General features: G+C 50.2%; 1 protein-coding gene across 1 annotated transcript; it reads right to left on the bottom strand.

Annotated features, from left to right (window-relative positions):
• Nucleotides 1–8,401: 8,401 nt before the first annotated feature.
• TMEM127 (transmembrane protein 127) lies at nt 8,402–20,081 on the bottom strand. The gene is made up of 4 exons (XM_049652223.1): nt 19,925–20,081; nt 19,199–19,516; nt 10,288–10,452; nt 8,402–9,506 (listed from the first exon to the last, which is right to left on the bottom strand). Exons 2-4 carry the CDS (start codon nt 19,440–19,442, stop codon nt 9,199–9,201), a joined length of 717 nt encoding a protein of 238 aa, XP_049508180.1. The 5' UTR covers nt 19,443–19,516; nt 19,925–20,081; the 3' UTR covers nt 8,402–9,198.
• Between the last annotated feature and the right edge of the window lie 35 nt (nt 20,082–20,116).

Here is a 20,116-nt window from a genome sequence, read left to right on the forward strand (position 1 = left end):
TGCTTTTTTGGGGGTTTTTTTCTTTTTTCTTTTCTGTTTTTGTTTTGTTTATCAAAATGAGTTCTCAAGAACTTCAGCTGAGCCCCTCTAACCCTCAAATCTAGCCATTTTCTCCATCTCTACTGCCTCTTCCTTCAGTACATAAACATAAGTCCATCTTCAAAAAAGCTTTGAGAAAAAGACCTTTAACTCATCCTCTTTTCAGATGCCACCTCTCTCCTTCCTTTCACAGCTATGATTTTGTTTTTTAAAAGGATGGCATAAATATGCTTGCTGTCTCCATTTCTGTACCAACTTACCAATTCTTCCACTTTAGAATTTTAGAGATCAATTTCTTCTACACCATTCTCTCTTCTACTTTTCTGTTGAGGCCCTAACAGTATTCTCTAGCCTGACCTCCCTTCCAATCCGTTATCAACAAACTTTTTGCTTGTGTATCCCCAGAACAAGTTGAAAAACTATTCCCTTTGTATACTTTTGTTGGCCCCAAATTCTTCATCATGAGCTTTTCTTGTGTAAGTTAGGTTCTGCCCTTTAGACCTACTAAAACATAAAGTTAAATAGGCCCAGCAATAATTCATAGCAGGACAGAAGTAGTACATCCAGAATTGGGTATGGACAGGATCAGGGGCACAAGTAAGCTCTACCAGCAGATGACCTAGACATTCGTGTCACTTACCGTTTTTGCACCAATGCCTCTGCCCTCAACTCATACCTATGGTTACATAGGAAGTGAGGTCCCTTTGATCAGCTAACAAGGAAAAAAAGCAAAATTTAATTTGCTGATAGGTCTGAATGGTACATGGATGCAAGTAGAAAATGAACTGTGTCTGTACTATAGCCCCACCCTGAGGTGATCCTGAAAGACAGTGACCAGGAAAATTCTCCCAAAGGATAAATCCTCAGTGGTGCACCTGGCCATTCACTTTGTGTGGAAATGTAGCAGTAGTTAAAATATGTATGGACTCACAGCACTGGCAGTTGACTTGGCTGGTTGACTGGGGACCTGGCAGGAGAAAGAAAGATGGACAAAAAGGGGCACCTGGGTGGCACAGTCAGCTGAGCATCCGATCATGATCTCACAGCTCATGAGTTTGAGCCCTGCATCAGACTATGTGCTGACAGCTCAGAGTCTAGAGCCTGCTTCAGATTCTGTGTCGCCATCTTTCTCTACCCTCCCCCCCCACCCCCCGACATGGGCTCACTTGCTCTCTCTCAAAAATAAGTGCACATGAAAAAAAAAAACAGACAAGAAGGTCTGGGAGAAGGGTACCTGGGTGGTTCAGTCGATTACGTGTCCAACTCTTGGTTTTTGTTCAGGTCGTGATCTCGGTTTTGTGAGTCAAGCCCCGCATTGGGCCCTGCACTGGTAGCATGAAGCCTGCTTGGGATTCTCTGTCTCTACTCTCTGCCCCTCCCCACTCATGCTGTCTTTGTCTCTGTCAAAAATAAACTTAAAAAAAAACAAAAGGTCTGAGAGAGAGAGGAGTATATAGGTGGACTCTGAGTAGACAAGAAGTGTACAGATGCCCTGCAGAGAGTATCTACCCTGAAAGAGGCTCTAAAGAACAAGTAGGAAGAATAACTTACCAGTTGATGGCCCCCAGATGCTATCAGCCACCTCAGTACCAGCACAATGGGTATGTGAATGGAGCAGCCATGGTAGCAGGAATGGGAGTAATACATGGATCCAAGAACATAGGCTCCACTCGCAAAAGCTGAGGCCACTGCTGAATGCCCAAACTAGCAGCAATTAAGCCAGTGCTGAGCCCCCCAAATGGCAATATTCCTCAAGGAGAGCAACCAGGCTGGATGACAAGTTGACTGCGTTGGATACGCTCCATCCTCGAAAAGGCAACAATTTATTTGACTGAAATTGCTACATTCTGGGCGTTTGCTTTTTCTGCCTGCAGGGTCTCAGCCAGCACCAGTGTCTTTTGAGTGTTACTGAATGTCTGACCTATTGACATAGGATCCCATATAACAGTGCATCAGACCAAAGGACCCATTCATTGCACAGCAAAGGAGGCATGACCGTGGCACGTGACCATGGGATCCACTGGCCTTATCACATTCTATACCATCCAGATGCCAGCATGAACAGAGAGAAGGAGTGGACTGTAAAGGCATAGCTGAGGTTCCAGCACAGAGATGATACCAACTAAAGATAGGGTACCACCTTCCATGACACCATGTACACTCTGTCAACAGTCAGTATGGTGCTGTGTCCCAATAAGAACAGACAGGTCCAGAAGCAAGTGGTGGAAGTAGGAGTGGCTTCACGTACCATTAAGCCCAGTGATCCCATTGGGTATTTCTCACTGCACCTGTGAACTTTGAGGGTTTTGAGGCCCTGGTTCCCAAAATGGGAGTATTTTCATCAGGGGCTATAACAAAAATCCCATTGAACTTTAACCTTCAGGTGCCACCAGACACTTTGAGCCCCTTATGCCAAGGGACCAGCAGGCAAGGAGCAGGCGTCACCATCCTAGCAGCAGTAATTGACCCTGATTAGCAGGAAGAGCCAGGGCTACAGTTACACAATGGGAGCAAAGAGGAAGATACTTTGTTAGCACCCAGACAGTCCAGCTGGCTGTGTCTTTGTTACCCCATTGCTCAATGTTGAGAGTAAATAGAGAAGTGCAGCAACTATGGCCAGAAAAGGACACCGTGACTAGGCACTCAGCTTAAGTGCTTCCTGAGGGTGAGAAGCATCTAAAATGGATAGAAGAGGAAGATGATGTTATCTAGTTGGGGCCTCAAGACCAGCTGTTGGGGGAAACGTGGCTTATCCCATGAACCATCGGCTTCCTGCAGAAAAATCCAGCTGCTCCCAAAACTTACGCAAAGAAGTGGATCTGAGTAGCAAACAGAAGGAACAGTGGACACCATGATATGCCATTGCAGGTCCACCTTCATGACTGAAGAGCTTCTTGTTCCTAGGTACTTTGAGTGTTGTTGGCTGACAGCCCTCAGTTATCAGTCCTCTAGGAATTGCCCTCATGTGATGGAGCTTCCTCGCCCGAGGTAACACCTTCCTCTCTGGGGCATGCATCCAGTGACTCGCTGAAGCCAGCATATAAAGGCCTGGTCCCCCCACCCCAATTCAGGACAACTCAAAAGGCCATCATCCCAGCTTCAGAACTCTGTGGGGTCAGGCCTTTGTGGAGATGACTTTGCACCCCACTTTCTCCCTCTGACCAGGACTGCTTCCTTCCCTTTCTCCATAGGTGTTGAACCAGAGAACACCCCCAGTACCACATCACATGCTAATCTTTATCTCACAGTCTGCTGCCCAGGGAACCCAACTCTGTCCTCAAGATCAATACAGTCTGTCTGTCCAGAGAACTGGTATTGGGAGTCGGCTCATGGACTCTCTTTGCCTAGAAAGTGCTAGGGGCCCTGAATACTCCCCTCTCCAGATGTCTTTCTCTGGTATCCCTTAGCAGATGCCCTTGCCCTCTGACCCATCCTTCCTCGTGGCAGGTTCCTCATGCAGGCTCCAGGTCCTAGACTAGACATAATCTCTCCCGGTTTGGGGATCTGGCAGTTAGGAAGCACCAATTTATTGGTTTAGCAGCATTTGTAAAAATCACTTCTCAGGCATTCCCCAGAGAGTTAAATGGGCCCACTCTAAATTAATTAGGATTTGATGCCCATGCCTTGGTCCCTTTTCCCCAGTACTTGGAAAGTAAGTTGTCTAAGACTGATGCAAACCCTGGGTTCCAATGGTCAGGCTAAGAGGCAGCAGTAATTGCCTTCTCCTTGCTTCAAAATGGTATGTAACCCAAAGCTCTATTCATCTATTATTTAGAACGGAAAGTATTTACAACATTTATCCACTTATTCATCCATCCGTATGTGAGATCTTTTCATAGCAGGCAGTTTCCCCTAATTCACAACCTAAAAACAATTCAGGAAAACGTGTTCTTGTCATCAAGGATACAGCTTGAGCTGCCAGGCCAAAGCACTTCAGGTCAAGTCTTCCAGAACCAGATCAAAATCCCTTCGACAAAAGAGACATCCCGGTCCTTAAACAAGAGATTAGTAACAGCCTAGGGCTGCTTTGACCATCTTCACCACCTTTGGGGAGAAATTACCTGAGCCCATGAGAAGAACGGAGAGAGAGAGAGAAATAGTGTCTTGACATCATCATTTGAGTACTTGGATCCCGCCAAGTCACTGTTTCAGTTATGCAAACCAATAAATTAATTCCATTTAAGATAGTTCTGTGTTAAGAGTTCTGTATCTTGGAGCTGTAAGTATTCTGACAAAACCTTTGCTTTCCAGGCCCTCACGGGCTGGATCCCTCCACCTTATTACTCTCCTCCTGTGGGTTATCACCACTTCAAAACACTGACTCATTGCTCCCCCCCCCCCCAAAGCCTGTCCCTTTCTTACTGTCACACCATTGATTACATTATTCTCATGAGAACCTGCCCATTCTTCAATGCCTGTATTAAGTCTCTCCTTCATGAAGCCTTCCGAGACCATTAGTCTCAAGGGGCATCAAACTGCTTTTGTCAGGTCTCTGCAGGTCTTGTAGATTTCCTCTTTCCTGACAGCTGGACTAGAAGGCCCTCAAGAACGAGGATCGTATGAATTCATATATTTGCATCCTTCACAAAGCACACTATGTTCATTTGGTGAGTGAACATTGCATAAGAAAGCAAGCCTCCCTGCCCCTAACGAAGTAATGTAAAAAACAAGACATAAGGCCTGTGCAACCTAATAGTCTGTGTGTTCAAGTGAACATATGCACAAATTTCTCTCACCACTCTTACTAGAGCACAAGGAAGCAAACAGGTGGGAAAGCATGAATAAGGGATGGCCTTCCCTTTTGAAAACAAAACCCACCCACCACCCCAGTGTTATTCCACAAGGAACCTCTCTGCCAATAGTTGGGGCACCAGAAATCTGGGTGAGAGAACCCCAAGAGGAAGGTAACACCAAGGTGGAGGACCGAGTTACAGGGTCTTGTCAGACCTCGCCATTAAGGGAAGGTCCTTTACAAGGCTAGCTGCCATTTTTGCTACAGAGACCAAGAGAACTGGAAGCTTCCAAACAGGGCTGCCTGCAGGCCCGGTAACTCCAGCCCCATTCTCAGAGCCTTCCAAGCCCTTAAGTAAGATGGAACCACAGATGTCTCTTTGAAAGTTTTACATCACCAAACTCTCCAGAGACATGGTTGTCCAAAGGGCTGAGGGGCCTCTATGTCTTCTTGAACTCATGTTACAAAGCCCCTCACCATTCACTGTGGTTTTTTTTCCCACTCAGCTGAGTGGGCAGACCAGGCCAACATAAATCTTTGTGCTTTAAGAAACCGCTGAAATCTCTCCTGAGGAAACTTCCCCTGCCCACAGCAGCAAAGCCAAGCGTTTTCCCCAAAGTGAGGAACTGTTACATTAATTCTCAAAGTGGGCACCTAATAGAGAGCCTTCACTTTAGGTACACCATTCAAAGAGTCATTTTCTCCCCTCCACGTGCCTCCCAAACGTTAACTAAAATGCCACTCCCAGAAAAAAATGCAGGGGAGAAGATTTCGGGCTATTTGGAAACAAGGGCCAAAAAGTTTTTTAGTTCCTTTGTCTCCCCACAGAACCTTGTGACCTGAGTTCAGTGGCTGATGGTGTAGACATCTGTGGGTGCGATGTCAGCTGAAGATTCTCTAGTTATTTTAAGAAAACTGCTCTTCCCCAAGACCCAACCACCTCTTCCTCCGTTCTCCAAGGTTCTCTCCTTGCTGCCCTTCGCATCCTGCATCTTCTCATCTGTGAGCCCTTCTAAGCCCACACTGCTGACTCTGCCTCCATGCCATGAGATTGGTCTCTTCCCCTTCCGCAAGCTTCCAGGCCCCCACACCACTTCCCATTTCCCACACCCTCAGGCTCTGACACTTAACAGGAGTTGGGCCTCCGTCACACTGTCACCAGTCATTAAAAGAAACCTGGATCCCTCCTGTCTCTTCTCAAAACCTTTCCAGGATTCCCCACTGCTTTTAGTGCCTTCAATGGGCCTCTCACCTTTCTAACCTCTTCTCTCACTACATCCGGGCCTCCAGTTGTGCTTCTGCTCGCTATTCCTTCAGTGGGAACTCCCCACGCCCTACCTCCAAATTCTCACGGTAAGCCTGGTTCAAGGTGCCCTCCTCCGTGAAGCCTTTTGTAATCGCTCAAGTCATAACCAGCCTCCCCTCTTGACACAGCACTTTCCCCAACTGTCCATTAGACCACTTACTTCACTGCCTGTTTGTGAACAAGACCATCTCCTGAACTAAGAATACAAAATTCTTGGAGACGGGGGCCACTGGTCATCTTGTTTCTTCTCATGGTGCCTAAGGGCGCCTCATATACAACACGGGCCATTTGTAAAGATCTGAAATGAGATGAGACAGAGCACATCCTAGCTTTCAGGAAAGATGTGTATTCTTCCAAAGGGGAAAAAAAAAAAAAAAAAAAAAAAAAGAACACCTAAACAGGCTGCTCCTCAAAGGGAGCCCTAAACCCTTCTGCCATGATATACATTTGGCCTAGTGTGTCGGCTGAACGAAGGGAAGATGGGTAGCCACGTGAGGCGTGGACACTAAAGGCAGGATCCTTCTACAAGTTACACTCCTGGAACTGTCTCCACTCGCATGCCTCTCCCTGTAAGTAAGTAATCATTCCCTGTGGTTTCAAAAGGAAGTGCAGCAACTTCTCCAAGTCCTAGCTCTGAAGAAGTCTATTTCTCTCCGCATCATGGCTGGGGTTCAGAAGCAGCTTTCTCTTCTGCAGCTAACCAGCAGCTGCAGAGAAGAGCTCAGGGTCTGAAGACAGGGACCGGGCTGGAGGTGTCTATTGCTCCTACCCTTGGGACCCTGGTGTGGAAGGTCTCAGGATTAGGGGGGGGGTCTTAGGGGTGAAAATGCCTTGCATGGAGTAAGCACATGCAAGTCCCTTCTTTTCTTTTTATTTGATTACACACTTCATCAATTTCTCCTGCTTCTCTAAGAGGAAGGGAACAAACCAAATCAGGGAAACTGCAACAGAAAAATGACAGGGAGCCACTGGCATTTACATTCTTATTTGTAGTTTGTTTTGTTTTGCTTTTTAATTTTTTTTTTTTAGAAAAAAAAAAAAAAAAACACAACCAGGGGGATATATATGACAAACTATCAGTGTCAGGATGGCAGGGAAAAAGAGAAAGGCCAGAGGTATGGGGAGCTAATAAAAAGTGGGTTCCAAATCACATGGAACGGTCCACAGGGTCATGTCTGGGTCCTCATGAGATGACTGGTCACTTTGGCATGCGTGTTTGGTGCCCGGTCTCTTGGTCTGCCTGCTTGGACACCCACGGTCTGAGAGAGCTGGCCACACCCTGGAGATCTGCCAAAGGCAAACTCGGACTTTACAGACAGACGTAAGACTTAATTTAGCTCCTTGGCTTTGTGCTCAGGTATCATACTGCGGTCTTTCTTGCCGAAAAGTCTGGAAGAGTGTGAGAGTCACCATGGGACACACGCTGGCATCACAGTGAACTCCAGGCAGCCGCTCACTCGTGCACAGACATAGTCTTCACCTCCCACGCAGGCATCTGTCCAGATGTCCCCAGGACGACAGGCTGAAGAAGGACGAGATACAAGACAGTCCCTTTCTAGCCCCAACTCAACAGTGGTATCCATTCTCCGGTCTTGTTCGGTCTGTTGCCCGTGAAAGGAAATTGGGATCCAATCTGCTTTTCAGCTCGGCATTGGACACTGATTCCAAAGAAGCCCGGCCATCTGGATCCACACTGAAGATCTCTCACGTTTCTCCCACTTGTGCCCCAGATCTCAGGGCAGAGTTTCCAGCCAGACCCAAAGCTATGCGTGGCAAACAGGATAGCCAGAGTGATGGCTGGGCAAGGAAGAGCCAGCGGCACACTCCTAGACCAGACAGAGTATATTCGAGAAGAGAAGAGGGGCATGCAGCAAGCCGTTGCCCCAAGTCACAGTCCAGGGGACACACTGAGCCTGAAGAACACAGCCAGGTCCGTTAGTCCGACAGGGTGGTGTTGACACCTCACGCGATGGGACCCCACTGGTGGCGGTTCCTATGTGGAGAGTGGCGGGTTTCCTGCCCTACTGTGGCCCCTGTTCCTGCACGGAGGCCAGGTTACATCTCAGTGCCACAGTCCTGAGGAGCACCACGCTGGCCGGCCAGCCAGGCCACAGTCCTCAGCCCCTCGGGGGCTGCCGGGGCTCTGGGTTCCACAGGAAGGGCCCAGGGAGCCGGGTCACTGCAGGGGAGGGAGCAAGGGAAGAGGCTGCATTCTGCTGGGAGAGGTTCAGGGAGGACCTACCTGGGAGGAGTGGTGGCCCCAAACACTGCGGAGCCAAAAGGAATGGGATACGTGTCTGAAAAAACGACAACAGTCTTGTCGCTAGTTTAAAAACAATATTGTTGCTGTTGGTTGTTTTGCTTAATCCTTCTAAAACCACTCACGTTTTAAAAGGTGAAGGGGCTAGGGAGATTTGGCCCCCCTCACTCTGATCCTTTATGGGCACCAGGGGGGCCTCGGGCCCACGCCAGCTGCTGCTCTCTTTGCCTGGGCTCCAGTCACCCAAGCAAGGGCAGGGCGGGGAGAGCACTGGCTCTGCTTCCCGACAGCAATTCCTTCTTCCCATAAAACCAGAACACACGTAATGGGAAGTCCAAAGACTAAAGTGCAGAGAATTCCGTGGAGTGGACGGCCCGGTACTGGGGCCCTCCAAGAAGGAATGGGGGGGTGGGGTCAGTCCAGGGTTACAACTGTGGGACAAATACGGACTGTTATGAAGTAAGCCTGCAGGGCATAGCCCCCTTTCCCTTTGCACCTGCTGACACTTCTATCTGGGACTGTCCACTGTCAGCAGCATCCCAAGGAAAGTCCCGGTTTCGAAGATACGGCCCATGAAGGGAGAAAAGTTGTATGACCATCCCTGGTTGGTAATGACTAGTGACCGCGAAGGGACAGGAAGGTGACAAGAGGGGAAACAGTGCATTATATAAAATCTGCGAATCCCAGGTTTCGAGAGCAGGGATACATGAACAACCTTAAAGGCAGAGTCTCTCCTGGGAAGGTTTGGTGAAATGGTCAGGATCCTACCAGTGAGGCCTGCTGGGGACAGGAGCTCCTCTGGGGGTGAGAAGCGCCGCAGAGTGGGGAGGGGCTGCTGTGGCAGAAAGCCCTCGGCCGGCATTAGGGTGTGTAGGCCGGGGGCGGCTGGAATTGGTTGATAACCTCATACTCTGCTGGGTAGGGCTCGTTCTCCTCCATCTCGGAGAGCAGCTCTAGGGCCTGCTCCTCCTCCTCTGTGGGGTAGTGGCGCAGGAGGTTGGCTGCTGTGGCCAGGATCGAGGCTCCACCGGCTCCTGCCACCAGGTAGAAACTAACAGCAAAGGTGACATAGACCTGGGAGCCATGGTACTTCTTATGTTGCTGCTGCTGGGCCAGGATGAGTTCAGAAGCCCAGTAGGAAAAGCCGATGACGGTGGCACACTGCAGGACTGGGGGACAGAGCGACAGCATGGGGATTAGTAGGCACCCTGCAGCCAGGATGCTCAAAGAACCAACTGCAGCCTCTCCGCCCAAACCTCATTCTCAGAGAACCTGCCCGGCTCCAGACACTGCAGTGGGGAGCTCTCTTGGCCAGGAAAATTCTCGGGCTGGGGCTGGGCCCAGAGGCCCGACCCCTTCTTGGCCAGTCAGAGTCTCTGCGTCTCAAGAATTTGGAATTGGGATATCAGGCTGCTATACGTCACTGTGTGTTTGAAAGGGATAGACCAGCTCATGCAGTTTGGGGGTGGAATCGGCACCACCACAAGTCAAATCAACACAGCAGCCCAGTCATGAGGGAGGACAGAGGCTGCACCTAATAGAGAAAGGTGGCACGCAGGGAAGCAGGAAGAGAGAAGGCGATGAGACCAGGTACTCCAGGGGAGATACAGTGAGACACCCCGGTTTCCTTCCCTGCTTGTGCCAGGCCCCGTGAACCCCAGCTGAGCTTCGACTCCGGTTCTTAGAGAGCACAGAGATTTCTTGTGGAATACGAACAATATTCCCTCTCCACAGCTGGGCCGAGTGGCTCTGTGGCCCTGGCAGGCATAAATGCGAATGAAAGAAACAAGCTGCTATTACAACTCCATGCTTTGTGAAAGGCTAAAGCTGAAATAAGAATCTGGAATGGTGTCTGCTCACAGAAGCCCCTAGGACCCCAACTGCAACTCCAGACGGGGTGCCTCCGCCCTGTGGCAGTTCCTTCCCCACCGTGAGCAGGCCCAAGCGTACCTGTAAGGATGTGGGCGAAGGCATAGCGACGGGTGATCTTCAGAGCTGGATGCTTGGGCCCAAAGACATCTAGGAGGAACGCAGAGAGACTACACAGGATGCCCAGGAAGCAGAAGGCGGCGATGACCCGCAGGAGCAGTACTGTCTGGGGATTCATGCAGAAGTCTGTAGGGGAAGAACCAGATCTTCAGGGCCCCAAGCAACACCGTGGTGCAGAAAGCCTCCCGCTGGGAGGCGTTTGTCCCCCTCTACCACAGTCCTGGGGAACCAGGGGAGTACTGGACCGAGCAGTCTTGGCTCCTGCTCCAGCTGGCCTCCACAGGAGATGGAACAGCAGACAGGAACCCTGGTCACTGCTCCCATGAGCCTCAGGTCCTTCTTCCCTTTCCAACAAAATCAGCCTGAGTGAAGGGCTCCACTTCCTCGTGCTTGCCACCCTCTGCTAACATTTGTAAAGACCTTGACGATTAGCCTGACATGGTAACCCACTCTGCGAAAAGCGTGCTTTGGGCTGGCAGGAAAAGCCCACTGACTTCTGAGCTGGGACGGCCAAAGAGGCTAAGGCCAGAGGCCGATTAATGTTGACTGTCTATCTAGCCGCTCATTCATTCCCTTGTTCAAAAAGAAGTTGAAGCAGTTTACAAAAACAGAGAATTAGAAGAGTGCTAAATAAACCAGGAAAGAGGGTAGACTAGTAAGTCACATTTATTTTTGCTCCCTCCTTGCACGCTACTAAAACAAAAGAAAAAAAATTTAAGGCATAAACCCACACAAAGAGGAGAGGGGCAAAACAAAATTCTGGAAACTGGAAATTAAAAGGAGTTAGAACTACTCAGAATGGACTTAACGTACTAGGTAAGCCCAAGTAGCCCACTAGATAAGCTTTTCCCAGATGTGGGAAAAGCTAAGAAGCAATTAGTTTACACCACAAAAGCCTAACAGACTCCGAAACTGACAGCCCCCGACACCTTCTAAAATGAGGCCAAGGCTATTGAGGGGTGCATGCTCTACCCAAACGAGGGAGTGAACCAAGAAAAAGGAAGATGCTGAAACAAGAGCCCCAACACTCAGAGTCCAGAGTCCCCAGGGTCATGGAGAAGGGAGGTCCCAGGATGACAACCATCACCAGACACAAACAGCAAACTTCTAGGACTTTAGAAACTTCTTTAAAAAAAAAAAAAAAATCATCGGGGCGCCTGGGTGGCTCAGTTGGTTAAGCGGCCGACTTCGGCTCAGGTCATGATCTCGCGGTCTGTGGGTTCGAGCCCCAGGTCGGGCTCTGTGCTGACAGCTCGGAGCCTGGAGCCTGTTTCAGATTCTGTGTCTCCCTCGCTCTGACCCTCCCCCGTTCATGCTCTGTCCCTCTCTGTCTCAAAAATAAATAAACGTTAAAAAAAAAATTAAAAAAAAAATCATCTAGACAACACTGTTCCATTGTATATCTATGCAAACTACTAGAGCTCCCAGAATCACATAGAATAAAGGCCCATCCAAGAAGAAACCATTTCAGGCTTTGGTAGAAAGAAATGGGCCTTCACTAACTCTCCCCCTTCTATTCTAACCATGGGCAAATTCTTTTTTCATTTAGGCCATGGGTCACCAACTGATTTAGGGCAATTTGGAAAGGGCCGGCAGGACTTAGACTATAGGCTTCTTTCCTGAGTCTTGATCTGAGGCTGACACTGACAGGCTGTGGGATGATGGTCATCAATCTAGTTCACATGAAAATCGCAAGGGTGCTGGCTGAGAGCATGTTCCCAGGCCCCAGAGATTCTGAGCTCTCAGCCTGAAGCAGGGCCTAGGGATCTGGATTTTAGCAAGCAGCCCAGGTAATTCCCAGGCAGGTGGGCCAGGCCTTACATTCCAAGAAACACTGACCCCAGACCTATGACGGAAAGTGGACTGCTGAAGAATAGTCCAGGAACCTGGAGAGACGACCTGAACCCCACAAGGCAGGCTCAAACCAACAGACACTGGCATCACTGGATCTTGGGCAGAGGGTCTGGCCTCCCACCCTGAAGAACCAGACCAAGAGGCTCTGGGCCTTTGTGACAGCATGCATTCCCTGCCTCAGGCTCAGAATTCACCCGGCAGATGTTGGCTGAGCTCACACAGGACTCCTATGCCTCCATCTGGCTGCAGATCATTCATTAAGCTGCCCCAGAGCTATCTGCCGCTCTCTTGTCAGCTGACCATCTGTTTTGGGTCCCATCATCCAGCCTGGGAAACCGTCTGCTGCTAAGAGGCTTGCCTATGAGTGAGCTCTGCCAGCAACCAGGACCAGCCTTCGCTTAACCCAGCCCTGCATCGCCTAAGACAGCGCTATGGCCTGAAGGAGTCTAGAAACCCACAGGCCTCACTGAAAGAAAAGCTCCTGGAGGCAGGAGGCTGTCTCCTGCCTTTGCTTGAATATTGTTAAAAGCTCTCTGAGACAGTTCTTCTTGGGCTCCACACGGCACATAGCAGGGACGGGACAGGACGGGACAAAAGTGTTCTTCTAGTGCTTCCAAGAATAACCTGAGAGCGGCAGGGTGTAAGGGCTTACATCACACTCGGCGCTGCAGCAGGCTGTGTTCTGATTTCAGCAGCATTACTTAATGTGGCCAGACACTCTGAGTGGTGCTTTAATTGTGGTTCTTAAAAATCAACTAGGAGCACCTGGGTGGCTCGGTTGATTAAGCATCTGACTTCTGCTCAGGTCATGATCTCATGGTTCCTGTGTTTGAGTCCCACATGGGACTCCACACGGAGAGTATGGAGCCCGCTTGGGGTCCTCTCTCTCTCTCTCTCTCTCTCTCTCTCTCTCTCTGTCTCTCTCCCTCCCCCTCCCCCACTTGCACTTTCTATCAAAATAAATAAATAAATAAACAAACCAAATTTCGGAGTGCCTGGGTGACTCAGTTGGTTGAACATCTGACTCTTGATCTAGGCTCAGGTCAAGGTCTTGAGGTTTCGGAGTTCAGGCCCCACATCAGGCTCTGTGCGAAAAGCACCGAGCCTGCCTGAGATCCTGTCCCCCTCTCTCTCTGCCCCTCCCCTACTCACACACATGCATGCACATGTGCACGCGTGCTCTCTCTCCCTCAAAAATAAACTTAAAGAAAAAAATCAACTAAATTTTAACAATTAGTTTTAACTGAAAGAAGTAATACATCAGTGCTTCAGACACTTTCTTTGGCTGCATAGGGAGTACAGGATGTTCGTTTTATTACCATCCTTAAAAATACATTTATTATATATACTCCTATTATGTCTTATGTTTTGTAATACACTTATTTCAATAATAACGAAGACGTGCACGTGATAAAAACCTTCAGAGAGGACGTCCCTACCCTTCCAAATGCCCAACTGCCCCACCCAAGAGACAAATATTATTGGTGGTTTCTTGTGTACCCCTCCAGGAATAGCCTGTGTGCACAGATGGGTCATACATTATTTTAGTTGGGGCACCTGGCTGGCTTGATCAGTAGAGCATGTTACTCTTGACCTTGAGGTTGTGAATGCAAGCCCCACATTGGGTGTAGAGCCTACTTTAAAAAAAAAAAAAAAAAAGTGTTACTTTAGGTAAGCCTCACTCCACACTGGGGGATTCATCACACAGCTCAGATGAGGAATCGGAGGCTCCAGGAGGTCAAGGGACTTCCTCCAGGTCACACAGCACAGTTAAGACTCCAAACCCGCATCAGCCTCCCTTGCATCATGAGGCTTGGAATCATCAAGCACCAGACTTAGCCGTTTCATTCTTTCCTAATGGAAGTAATCAATCAAATCCTAAAGAGCGGTATTTGAACGAAGGGTCAGAAGTTAATACGAATGCTGTCCGAGCCATCCTCAGAGCCAGTGGCTGCTGAGCTCACTAACGGAACAGCTGGAAGCATGAAAGCTCTTCTAGGCAAGAAAGGCTTGGGTCATTGAGCCATGAGAAGTGGGAATCACTGGGCAAAACCTGCTCGGTGTGGTCTGGGCTTCTGCAGCCATCGGTCTGGCTCTTGAAAGCAGTGGGGACGCCAGAAAGGCACCGAATCCTAGACCGACCACAGACTCTGTGTTACCTTGAGCAAGTCACTTAACTGCCCTGCTCTCTCATCTAGCAAATGAAAGCAGTAACACCTGCTCCCTCTATGAAGGGGTATGCCGAAAGAGTCAACTCACACCATGCCAGGAATGGGCCTGTACAGACTGCCACTGGCCCACTCTCTCGGCACTGGGGCTGTTATGGCTGGGCCACAGCTGTGTCATCCCCGGCGTGCCTTTCCTCCTTCCACTGGTACTTCCTCCTCTGCACACGTCAGCCAGTGTGGGCCAGGGAAAGAGCCGACTAAAGCCAGACTGAGAATCTGCCCACAAGAGTGATAATGTGGTACAGAGAAAGAGCTTTTGACCCAAAATTCAAATGAGTTTTGTTTCAATATGACCGCCTTTCTCTACTCCAAAGCTGTGAGTAAACCCTCAGGCATGGTGGGGAAGCGAAATACAAACTTCCCTTGTAGGGGCGCCGGGGTGGCTTAGTCGGTTGGGCGTCCGACTTTGGCTCAGGTCATGATCTCATGGTTTGTGGGTTCGAGCCCTACGTTGGGCTCTGTGCTGACAGCTCAGAGCCTGGAGCCTGCTTTGGATTTGTGTATCTCCCTCGTTTTTTGCTCCTCCCCGGCTTGCACTCTGTGTGTGTCTCTCTCTCAAAAATAAATAAAGAAAGAAGTAAATAAACATCAAAAAGTGTTTTAAAAAATAAAATAAACTTCCCTTGGAGTGATGTTTACAGATACCCCAGGAGTCTGCCTCATATCCCAAGAAGTCTTTCATCAGAGAGTCTCCGAGCACACAGAAAAGCCAGGCAGAGTTATTGCAGACATGCTTAGAACTCAGCTCAGACTCTCCCAGGGTCAGGATCTCAATGTCTGTTTCTCTCCTCCCCTGCCAGACATCAGTATGGCAGGGAGGGCAACGAATATCCACTCCCTTGAGGGTTGCTAAAGGAAAAAAAAAAAAAAATCCCCAAATGTTATGTATGTATTATTTTTTTTTTAATTTTTTAACGTTTATTTATTTTTGAGAGAGAGAGAGAGAGAGAGACAGAGCATGAACGGGGGAGGGGCAGAGAGAGAGGGAGACACAGAACCGGAAGCAGGCTCCAGGCTCTGAGCCATCAGCCCAGAGCCCGACGCGGGGCTCGAACTCACGGAACGTGAGATCGTGACGTGAGCTGAAGTCAGACACTTAACCGACTGAGCCACCCAGGCGCCCCAAGTATTATTTTATTTGTGGAGAGAAATGGCATATGGGGCAGGGTCCTAATTTTAAATTCAAACCAGTGGTACAGTCTACTACACTCTAGTAAGTCAGAGAACACATCCTCTTCTCCAGTTGTGCTGTTTATTTTGGTAATTATTGCTGACTGTCCCCTCCAGTCACCAGGGAAGAAGGCAGCTGCTGTGTAATAGGATCCCAAGGAACTGACTTTGCCCAAGGTCACTGGTGAGTCACTGGGATGGATTTGTTTTGAAGGCCCTGGCTCTTCCTGTCTACCTGCCCATTGCTCTCACCCCCTCCTCCTGCAGGCAGGAGGGTTAAAGTGGCTTCTGGACAGTTCCCTTCTTCTGTCTCATCCTCCATCCCTTCACCCCTCATTGGAGTCTCAGCGAGTCAGAGGCACTTCCCCCTTGCCCCAATCCTTCTCAGAGTTCATCTATCCCACCTGCACAGCTCACTGTGACTTTTTAGCTTCCAGACAGGCTTCTGACACAGGACTCCAACAGGGCCCTCTAGTGCCTGGCTGGGTATTACCACAGATACTAAAGGTTCTAGCTGAGCTGCCTCTGGGGACAGGCCCGGCAGGCATTGAAAGTGCCAGCTGCATTAGTCACCACTCAGCAGGCACACTGGCCCTCCCTGGAAGGGCCTTGATCTTCGTGGCTTGTTGTCAACTGTGATTCATTGACTTCAAATCCCAAACTTCCTCATTCTCCAAAGATGCTTCCTGAAGCTGTGAGCTGCCCTTTGCTGGCCACACTTGATAGCAGGGACTGGGGCTCAGAAGGAAAAATTATCTGGGGCTCTGCTGCCTGGGGCCACTAGCAGTCTGAGCATATCTATGGACCTGGGCCCAGGGTGAAGAGCTGTGTGAGAAGCAGGCACCCCCTGGAGAGTGGAAGAATTCAGGACCAAATCTTTTGAGCCAGCCAGCATTTGCCAAAGCCTTCTGGGGCTCTGCAAGTGACAGCAAGAGGGTGAGTGGCTTTGCCTCAGGATCACCAACTTGAGCTGGAATGCTGAGGCCACGAGGGATAAGAAGCACAGCTTTGGCTGGGCTTGTGAGAAAAACTCTACTAGAATGGGGAGATAATAAGCCTTGGACAGCTCCAATAGAAGGAAAAAGAAACCTCGAGTGTACAAAGTACGGTGCTAAGAGTGGAGGTCCACCACCACCTGAGCCTGAGACCTTTGTGAAGTGAGGTTAGGACGTTAGGACAGTACTTACCAAAGAAACATATTCAGAAGAAACTAAAGCCAGACATGGAGTGTGCTTAGCACAATGCCTAGCACTCAAGAAGGGGGGCTGCGAAACAGGAAGGCACTGCTCCAAAGCCTGCCGGCCCCATCTACTCCCCTTCACCTGCAGAGACCTGGTAGGGCCTGTTCTCCCTCTGGTAGCAACTATAGGCATCAGATCTGTGCCCCGCAGCTCTGCTCCCTCCTGAGATATGGAATATCCCAGGCTTTCATGCTAGGACTTGGGTTAGGCCGTAAGGATCAACATAATTGCACAGGAAAGCCCATGTCTAAAGGCCCATGGGGTACCAAAAACCCAACAGGTACAGAGAAAAGGAAGAAGAGAAGCCATCAGGGACCTCCTGATTCCTTGCCTTGTTCTCTGAGAGTTCATGAGGTACCACTGGCACCTTCCTTATTAATAGACACCCACATGTTCCTAGCTTGCAATGGCCAACAAGGTGGCCACGGAAAAGTAGGTTGAAACTATCCACGGGGTAAGATCGCTAAATGCATGAGTAAATGTAATGTAAAGATTAAGGTAACATGCTTTATAAAAGACCAAATCTGGCTTGAAAAACTTAAAAAGGGTAAATATATACGTCAACAAAAGAGAACCTGCATCAAGAATTTGTTTTTATTTTTTAAATGCCTTTAACAAGGATGCACACCAATGTGGAACACTCATGAGATCATTCTCTATGACACTCAAGTAAAACAAAGGTGAAGAAACATAGGAGACAGCATCATTTTATACTGGACTCGATAGATGTCAGCAGCCTTAGCTCTGCCCCCAGTTGTGTGACCCTGGAGAGATCACTTCACTTCTCTCAGACACAGCTTGCTGGGCCTCTGAAATAAGGACATGGGACCAGAGTGCCTCTCCCTCCATCACACAGATTCTGTGAGCCTCTCCAGGAATGATTTGAAAGGGGGGAAGCACCATGAACTCTCTCCCAGTTTGCAGGGGACAGGTTACACTGGAACAGCAGATGATCAGTGGCAAAGATCTAGATGAAGTAATGGAAAGGCAGCAGCTGTGCTCCAAGGTAGGTAGTGTGCTGAGGGTAAAACCATCCAGGCTCTACTCAAGCTGGATGGCTTTTCTGCCACCAGCTACACGCCAGAGAAAAAGCTGCACGTCACGAGGCCTCCATCATGTGTATAACTTGGGTCTCAGTGAGCCCAACCAGCAAATTTCATCACGGTGAAATGTAGAAGTAAACAAGAAACCCCCATCCTGTTCTCTACAAAACTATCCTAAAACATCGAAAACTCCAGAGAGATTCAAAACAGCAAGAGAACTCTTAGAGAAAGACAACATTAGGCTCTAAGGATAGGGTTTTTCAGACTAGGCCTGCAGAAGTGGCATATAATCCAAAGCACAGGAGAGAATTTGACCTTTTCACTAAATCCCAGTGCCTGAATCCTTAAAGAGGCAAAGTGGAGATAGCTAATGCTTCCGATACATAGGGAAGTAAACATCTGGAATGCATCACAGATGGGGGTGGCCCAGGGAGAAAATATGAAGACCTTCATAAACGGTTCAAAAGACCTTGGAGGTAATGAACTGTGCTGTTACTAAGGGCTTTTGGGGATTCTCTGACCATTTTGGGGGTTGAAGCCAGGCAAGTGCAGTCCTGCTTCCCACCACACAGCCTTTACTTTCATTACTGGAGACAGGGCTGGGCAGGATAACCTATGAGGCTCCCTGGGACAGCCCCCCCACCCCCCACGCCCACACCCACCTCCGGAAATTTTGGTCTCCTCTGTGCCCAAGTAAAGAGAACAGTCCCTTTCTCCTCTCCTGGCCACCGGGCTAGGAAGCATGATGAAGAACAAAGCAATCTTACTTCACTCGAGCCCACCCGCTTGTCAAGGTTCCAAGAGACAAATTCCGATTGTTTTACCGAGGGGGCAATGGAACTGACTTCTGGTTATCGAAAATGCCATAAACTCCCTTTTTCTCTAGCAAAAACCCAGTTATGATAGAACTCTAAAATATCTATTGAAAGCTGGCCACACTAAAGTTCCTCTTCCTCCCTCCATCTGGCTGCCCCCAAGAAACCTTCCTATATTCCGTAGGTTCCTCATAAAGGGGCAGCTAATTGTGATGACTAGCACCCTTATCAGTTCTCGATATACAGCGCCCTTCCTTAGGCAGAATCCTAAAATAACAGCAGTCCAGATTAGCACGGCGTAAGAAGTAGGTGCCTGGATGAATAACATCAGAATTAATGAGGGGCCAGACCCCAAACAGAGCCACCTGGTGGGCATGTACACCAGGCAAGAATGGGGGTGTTTTCTTAAAGCCAAGTGCCTGCCCCTGGCTATCTCTGCTCCAGCCCGCACCGCATTCTGTTCTCCACCAAGGATGTCCCTATCGCTCAGAAAGAAGAGGGCCGGCGCGCAGCGCCCTCACCTTTCAGCAGGTCCGGGTGCACGTAGCCCAGCACGTCGGAGACCCCCAGCTCCTGACGAGAACAGGTGCCACCGTGGATGTGCAGCCAGGCAGGCTCCGCGAGGGCAGTGCACAGCGCCGTGATGGACAGGGCACCCGGCAGAGCCGAGGCCAGACTACGCTCCGGCTGCTTGGGCAGAGCGCTGCCTCCAGGGCTCCTCCGCCGGCGCCCGCCGGGCAGCCCTGCGCCTCCGGGGGCGTACATGCCCGGGGCCGCCCGCCGTCGCTCCGCGGTCGCTGCTGTTCGCCGCGGACCTCCGCAGGGCGCGCTGAGCCTGCCTGTCCCGGGGAGGAGAGCAAGGCACTGGGTTCACGGAAGGGGGGGCTGGCGCAGCGCTGTCAGGGCCCACACTCGAGAATAGGGGGTGGGACCTGGGGCCAAGCATAGACAGGAGGGCTGCAGGGAGTCGGGGGGGCGGGGACAGGGTCCCTGGAATGGGGATGCGGAGGTGAGGAATAGGGACCCGGAGAGGGATGAGGGCCGGCCAGGTCTGGGCAGGCCAGAGTAGAGGCGCTAGTATCTGCTACTGATGAGAGAAAGATCTGGGGTCTCCGCCAGAGAGTGCCGAGGGGTAGAGGACCGGGCTGGGCCGCGGGGATCGGGGACCCGGGATCTGGAAACAGTCCTCTCGGGGTGCGACCTGTGGCCAGAAAGGAGCCTCCCCTACACCGACTCCTGTTCCTCACCGGTCAGCAGACCTCAGGGCCGGTATGGCGCCGCTCAGTTCTGTCAGGGGCTCCGCAGCTGCCGGGAGCCGAGCGATCCCAGGCCCCAAACCCGCAACGCCCGGACCGACCCGGGCCGATCCACTTCCGGCTTCCTCCACCTCTGCCTCCGCCTCCTCCGGCTCCCCGCCCCGTCCCCCGCGCGCGTCACAG

Source organism: Panthera uncia (genome assembly GCF_023721935.1).
Source record: "Panthera uncia isolate 11264 chromosome A3 unlocalized genomic scaffold, Puncia_PCG_1.0 HiC_scaffold_12, whole genome shotgun sequence".
In the NCBI taxonomy this organism is placed as follows: Eukaryota; Metazoa; Chordata; class Mammalia; order Carnivora; family Felidae; genus Panthera; species Panthera uncia.